General features: G+C 40.2%; 1 protein-coding gene across 1 annotated transcript in view; it reads right to left on the reverse strand.

The window, feature by feature from the left end:
• Positions 1-675: 675 nt before the first annotated feature.
• The window catches only part of DDX20 (DEAD-box helicase 20), a 10,714-nt gene continuing 4,822 nt past the window's right edge, over positions 676-6,567 (reverse strand). Inside the window, exons 8-11 of the mRNA XM_040626900.1 lie at positions 5,453-5,540; positions 5,015-5,120; positions 4,793-4,894; positions 676-2,521 (exon numbers count right to left, since the gene is read on the reverse strand). Of these exons, the coding sequence (XP_040482834.1) occupies positions 1,365-2,521; positions 4,793-4,894; positions 5,015-5,120; positions 5,453-5,540 (1,453 nt within the window). The 3' untranslated portion in view covers positions 676-1,364. The remainder of the gene's footprint in view (positions 2,522-4,792; positions 4,895-5,014; positions 5,121-5,452; positions 5,541-6,567) is intronic.

A 6,567-nucleotide genomic window follows, 5' to 3' on the forward strand; every position in this document is an offset into this window, starting at 1 on the left:
TATGTGAACGTGGTCTCTCAAAATCTTACTGTACTGTACTCACCTTTCTTCTGTGATGATGTCAGATGATAGAATGCCCACGTGACGGTGAACGACGAAGGCATTGTGACAGCATTAGGCTACTACTGGCCTGAGAGTATGGCAAAAGGATCGTCCGCTTCCAGACCACAGATGACTGGGCGTAATTGAAACCGCAGAAAGCAAAATCTCAGATAAGGGGGGGACTGCTTTAACTTCCAATTACATTTTTTCTAATTTGTAATTTATAGATGCACCATCTCAGAAAAATGAGATGCTCTCCACTAGGTGTCATGAAAGTAAAAACTGGGAGAAAATTTAAATTAAAAGCATTAAAAGTAAAAACTGGGGGGAAATTTCTAGAAGACTTAAGATTAGGACACACTGTGGGAAGAGTTTGAACAGAATGAGTTCCAGCTTCCCAAAAATACTTAAAGAGCTAGAACTTTCCTTTAGCCTCCCAGCAGAGTAGGGCAGTTCTTAATCTGGGTTCCACACATGGGCTTCAGAGGGTCTCTGAACCTCTTGGAATTACACATACAGTCCCTGTTTACAGAATGGAAACTCTACAAATCTATAGCTTTCATCAGACTCATAAAAGGATCCTTTTCTGGAGTTACTCCTTTTCTGGAGAAACAAAAATAAGCCAGCCACTGATGACCCTGAGCCATTTAATGCACAGTAAAAACAGACAGCTTTCACAATCTTAAAAACAAAGACATTCAAAACATGAACAATAAACATGTCAATAAACATTTGGCTAAGTTTGCATTTTTACTGGTAACAAATATTTTTACTGGAAGCAAAGAGCATGAAAGCAAGTACCTTTGGGAAAGTCTGAAGCAATATTTATTCCTTCTTGCCTAAACATAAAAGGCGAGGGGATTTTCCGTAAAAAGGCGAGGGGATTTTCTGGTCTACCATGCTACAAATTTCTACAAGAACACACCTCTATGGAAATACAGTCCAAGCTTTCTGTCAAGAACTCCACAGCATAAACTAACATTATTTTTTAAATCTCAACTGTTTTTATTTTTTAAAGTAAGCAGTGGTATAAGTCCTTTTAAATGTTTCTTTTTCAAATGGCTTACAGAAAATGGCATCCTGGGACCTTTAGCTCTATGTCCCCCAAATTTTCCTTCAAGAATCTGATCCGTGAAGTTTCTTTAAAAAAAAGATAATATACGGGGTCAGGTAGGTCAAAACTGAAAAATAGATGTGCCCCACCGGGAAGCCTCAAGACTTTTCAAATTCCTCAGAAATGCCACTCTACTCTAGGCCAAGGAGGTTGGCTATCCAAAGGCATCGCTCGTTGGTATTTCCGGTGGTGGGAGGTACTCCTACGATCACTGGTTGCCTCGCATCATTTCTTGGAGATAAATGGTATTCATGTGATAAGCCGCCATCCAGCTTGGATGCCTCTGAGCATTCCAGTAATACGACTGAGAAGCAGCAGCGTAGTACTCCTGCCATGCCCGGTAGTAAGCCCTCCAGTACTCCTCATAATCCTGGTAGGCATCGGAAAAACCCGGATGTGTTTCCCTGTGGCCGTCATACCACCCATCTTCCTGAGCTTCTGCCTGCGCCCGACAGGAAGACCGCCTGGGAGGGTTTCTCCGGCTCTGCTTAGCTCTCGGGTTAGCGCCCTCTTTATGCCTGGCTTTTGTCTGGATTCCAGGCGATTCCTGATACTCGGCTGGATTACGGGCATCGCTTCCATTCAGACGTTGTTCCAGAGAGACGTGGCCACGCACAGGAGTGGGTTCCGAGTCTTTCAGCTGAGTATCTGAAGAGCCTTCCAAGTAGGACTTATTTCCTTTGCTCTGGGAAGAAGTCCTTGAGCTGTAAGAATCACTGTCACTCTCCGAGTCTCCAGACTGACTACTACTTGCCAACATCGGCACTCTCTCGGGAATTCTATTTCTTACAAAACCGTTTTGAGGATTCACAGTCTGATCCCCAGGACCTGTGTAATGCCTGATGATTTCCACAGGTTTCTCTAACCCCTCTTTAATATAGTGTTCATAATCCTCTACCAATTCTGTAAAAGTCAACGAGTACGGCAGATGGATTTTAAAGGAAGACAGACAAGGAATTGTGGGCAGTGACACGGGTAAAACCTCTTTGACCTGCTGCTGACTGGCAGAGTTTTCAACAGAGATCTCAACAGAATTCGGCATTTGCTCTTCCAATCGGATGCCACAGCCCACTGCTTTTGGGGACACTGCTTTTCCTGTGATTCCACACTCTGAGTGGCTTTTCACAGGAAGTTTTTGTTTAGTAGTACTTTTTGATTTGACTAATAGTGAAGATACAGAAGAATTTCTAGGTGAAACCACGTGGGTACCATGAGATTTCTGAGTTTGAAGGGTTCTCTCCATTTTTTGGATCTGCTTTTTTAAGGGCTGGGCAGGTACACTTGCTAAGCCATACGTATGCATAGCAGCTTGAACCTCCACGTCCCAATCCAAACATTCTTCCATTAGACCAGGAGGAATGGGATCTACATAAAAGGAACAAAAGAATATTAATATTTTGAGCTGTTCTAGGCCAGCTAATTTTGAATGACTTCATAAACCTTTCCATGGTCAAATAAGCTTAAGAAATAAAATATACTAATAATACACTAAGAAGCTTAAGGATTACATTGTATTAGTGTTTTAAAAAACCTAAACAATCCTTGCAGTAAAGAAATATGCCCCCAAATATGCAAGACCCATCCCATACCCACAAGCAATATCTCCCCGTGCCTTCCACTCAAAAAGAGATTACGCCAGGAGTAAGGTCCAAGTCTGCAACAATTCTCCCATCTCTTCCCTTCTCACTCTCCCCAACTCCTCCCCTTTATCTCACTGATGCCAACAGCAAAACAATATTAGAAAATGGATTGTACTCCCCAAAGCTTCTCAGCTGGGAAATACAACTGCAACTCTGCACCCAAGTAAATCTGCCACCCTCTCCTCGCAACAGGGAGAAATCGCTGCCCAACAGTGGAGGAAAACCTCTGTAGGGGAAAAAGTCAGACGACTATGGTCTCAACGGCACTTCTAAGGTTTAAAAAATGTGCTGGCTCCAGCTCTCTGAATTTCCTATTCCATGCAGGTGGGACAACTTGCTCCCCCTGCACACTCTGACCTTCCCAGAGTGTGATCGGTTTTCATCTCGGGCAGACAAAACGTACAGAGCCCCTCATTACACAGGTCTTGCCTGTGTGCTCTCGCTGCTGGTGCTCGCGTATATGTGCCCACTACCTAATCCCTCGGACCAGGATGCCTCAGCTGCGGCTCCTGATCTCCGGCTGCACAGACCTTTTGACTAGAACCTTGACTCCTACTAATGTGATATCCCTGGCTTGCTACACCTATCAAACAGGCCAACTTCTCTCCCAGTCCTGCCCCAGGTACTTCATCCGAGCAGTCTACTGCCACACAAGTTCCTAGTCCAATACAAAGCTAACACTACAAATGTACTTTTCTCATGATTTCAGGGCTCTGTTAACATTACATAAAGATCCAAATATGTCATTTTCCAGTATCCTAAGGCAATTTTCATCACGAGATGCTATGATACTGAATCCTACCAAACGTCTTCACCCTCTTGTACCAATTCTCAATTTATTTTTTCCACGTTATAATCATCTGACAGGTTACCGATGAACTTACACATAGAATTAACTACTATAGTGTCTTAAAACTGATGGAGAACCTAAAGACCGTTTCTAAAAACAAATGTTTTCTAAACCAGAACACAAACTTAGAGCAATCAAAGAAATGTGTGAAAAGCTCACAAAACGAGTAATTACAAAGCCAGAACTAATTCCCAGACCTGTGCTTAATCTGGCTTTATAAAGATCACTAAAGGAGTTACACACAAATTAGTAAAATGTTCCAAGAGTATGTATTCAGTAACTATATACTCCATATTCTAGAAGATCATGAATGTTATATAAGTACGTATTTCTGTATATAAACACACACATTTGTACATAGCACATGTATGCACACATACACACGCTAAAACTGCACACATGAACACATATAGCAAATAAACCACATTTCTACACGACAGTTCTTTTAAATTTTCAAGCGATCATTAATAGTTTCAGACATGCAGTTTCCAAGGTGGCACTTAAAAAAATGAGATTGACAAACGATTAACTAAAATCAAAAGAGAACATGGCAGGGGTGCCTGGCTGGCTCAGTCAGAAGAGGCTGAAACTCTTGATCTCGGGGTCATGAGTTCAAGACCCATGTTGGTGTGGAGATTACTTAATAATAAATAAATAAACTTAAAAAAAAAAGGACAGAAAGAAAACACTTCGGATTTTTCAAAATAGCATTCAAATGAAAGATACTACTCCTTCCTCATGGTGACAAAGGAGAATATGGCAAGAATTACCTTTACAGCGACAAAAGTCATAAAAGAAGAAAAGAAGAAAATGAAATTGCAAGGCTCCAAGCTAAAATATAGAGCTAACACAGTAGTAAAACATTTTTCATGTGCCACGAATTACATTGCAATCTTCCCCCTGCTGCTTATGAGCTGTAAGAACTTAGGCAAATTACTTAACTACTCAATGCCTCAATATTCTCGTGCACAAAAAAGTTGATAATAACAGCACACACTTCACAGGATTGTGGCGAGAATTAAACAAGTTCACATACTGAACGGGACCCAACACATCCTAAATACACCGTGTCAGCTATTATTTTTATGAGGCCTATTGTCAATATGATTATTCTTTCGATGGCGAAATGAATCAGACAAAATATACCTGGTAAAGGCAGAAGGTTGATGTTACATTTCTGAGCAATTTTCATCATCACATTTTCTTCTTCTCCCCGACAACAGTAGGTCACGGTCAACCCCAGAGTACCTAAAGCACAGAGGGAATGTGAAGTAGTAATCAGGTTCACATAAGTGACACTGCGCCCGTCCTATCTGCAATTCTGCCTCCTAAAGAAAGCAGCTAGGCTTTTCTCTTTCTTTCTTTTACCAAAACGGCCAGCTCTGCCAATCCGATGCATATATGTCTCCCAATCCAATGGTACATCCAGGTTTACAACCAGGTTCACCTTCTCAGCATCAATCCCACGGGAAGTCTTGAATTGAAGAAGAGAACAAGTGTTTGCGTTAACTGCTACATGATCACCAACGCACACCCGACTGTTCTAATAGAACCGAGAACCAAGTTAAGAACGGGAGGATATTTAGGAGAAAAGGAAAAGGAAATTCATTTCCAATGACTAATTTCAAGAATAAAGAGGAAAATATAAAAGACTTTAAAGAAAGCAAATTCCCCAGCACTGGAAAGAATTCCCTCCTGGTATCCTTATCAGATACACCCACATAAAATAATAAATGAAACCTGTGAACCTGATAATGGAGGCCAAGTCAAGATGGATTAGTCACCCAAACTGAACAGGCAATTTACCAAATCTGTGGAAATGAGGACTCTGCAATGAAACTGCTTCAGTTTGGCCATAGCATCAAGACGCTGATTCTGATTCATGTTGCCTAAAAACACCCAAAAAGAAAAACAAGCTAATACATATTTATCAAATCCACAAACAGCAGAAATCATAACTACCCGTCTTAATGCTTTAAAAATACACCAACCAAAGTTAATTCTCTCCTTATGTGCAAATCTAGGTTAAGACCTAAAGTCAGAATCTTTTAAAATCTGGTTAGGCAGTCAACTTGAAATTCAAAAATTAATTTTAAATGGTGACTTTGGTTATGACTACAGATATAACTTTATGTCCACAAAGTTACATATGAAGTAGAGGAATTCTTAGGAAAATAAAAGTGCTATAATCAGCTGTTTATAAATTTCGTTCTGAAGTGTGATCGATGGTCAAAATATTGTCCATTAATAAACAGCCTCCCCAGTGCCTCATGATGTATAATGACTAGACAAGCTTAGGCTAACAGGTAAAAACTAAGCTATCAAGGAAAACTCTGAACAGGATCTCACTGACCAAAAATTCCTTTAAATCTTCCATTCCTATTAGGTCAGCAGTAATAATTTAGCTTTTGTGTCAAAAATGACTCGTCTTGGGGCACCTGGCTGGTTCAGTGGGTAAAGCCTGCAACTCTTGATCTCAGGGTTGCGAGTTTAAGCCCTATGTTGGATGTAGAGATTACTTAAAAATAAAATCTTAAGAAAAGAATCATCTTTGCCTTCCACAAGACCTTAAAGCAGTTAATTCAGTAGCAATTCTTAGCATTTTTACAATGATTATGAAAAGAAGCAAAATATTTTTCTCTGAAGATGACAAAGACGAACTTTTTAAAATTAAGTTCTTCACAGACAATCCATTCCAATTTTCTAATTTCATATTATATACCAAGTTACTTCTTAAACAACAAGGATATCAATATATCAAATCCCAATGAAAAATTCACCTGAAATTTCCTTTACTCTGAAGACTCAGTGTAACCTCACACTCAAGACAATTCACAAAGTAGTATTTCTTCCTCCTGACTTTGGACAGGCTTCAAGTCAGAATACTAAACAAAGATTAAAATAAGAGATGAACTTACCTG

This window comes from Ursus maritimus, unplaced genomic scaffold (genome assembly GCF_017311325.1).
Source record: "Ursus maritimus isolate PB19 unplaced genomic scaffold, ASM1731132v1 scaffold_12, whole genome shotgun sequence".
NCBI lineage: Eukaryota > Metazoa > Chordata > Mammalia > Carnivora > Ursidae > Ursus > Ursus maritimus.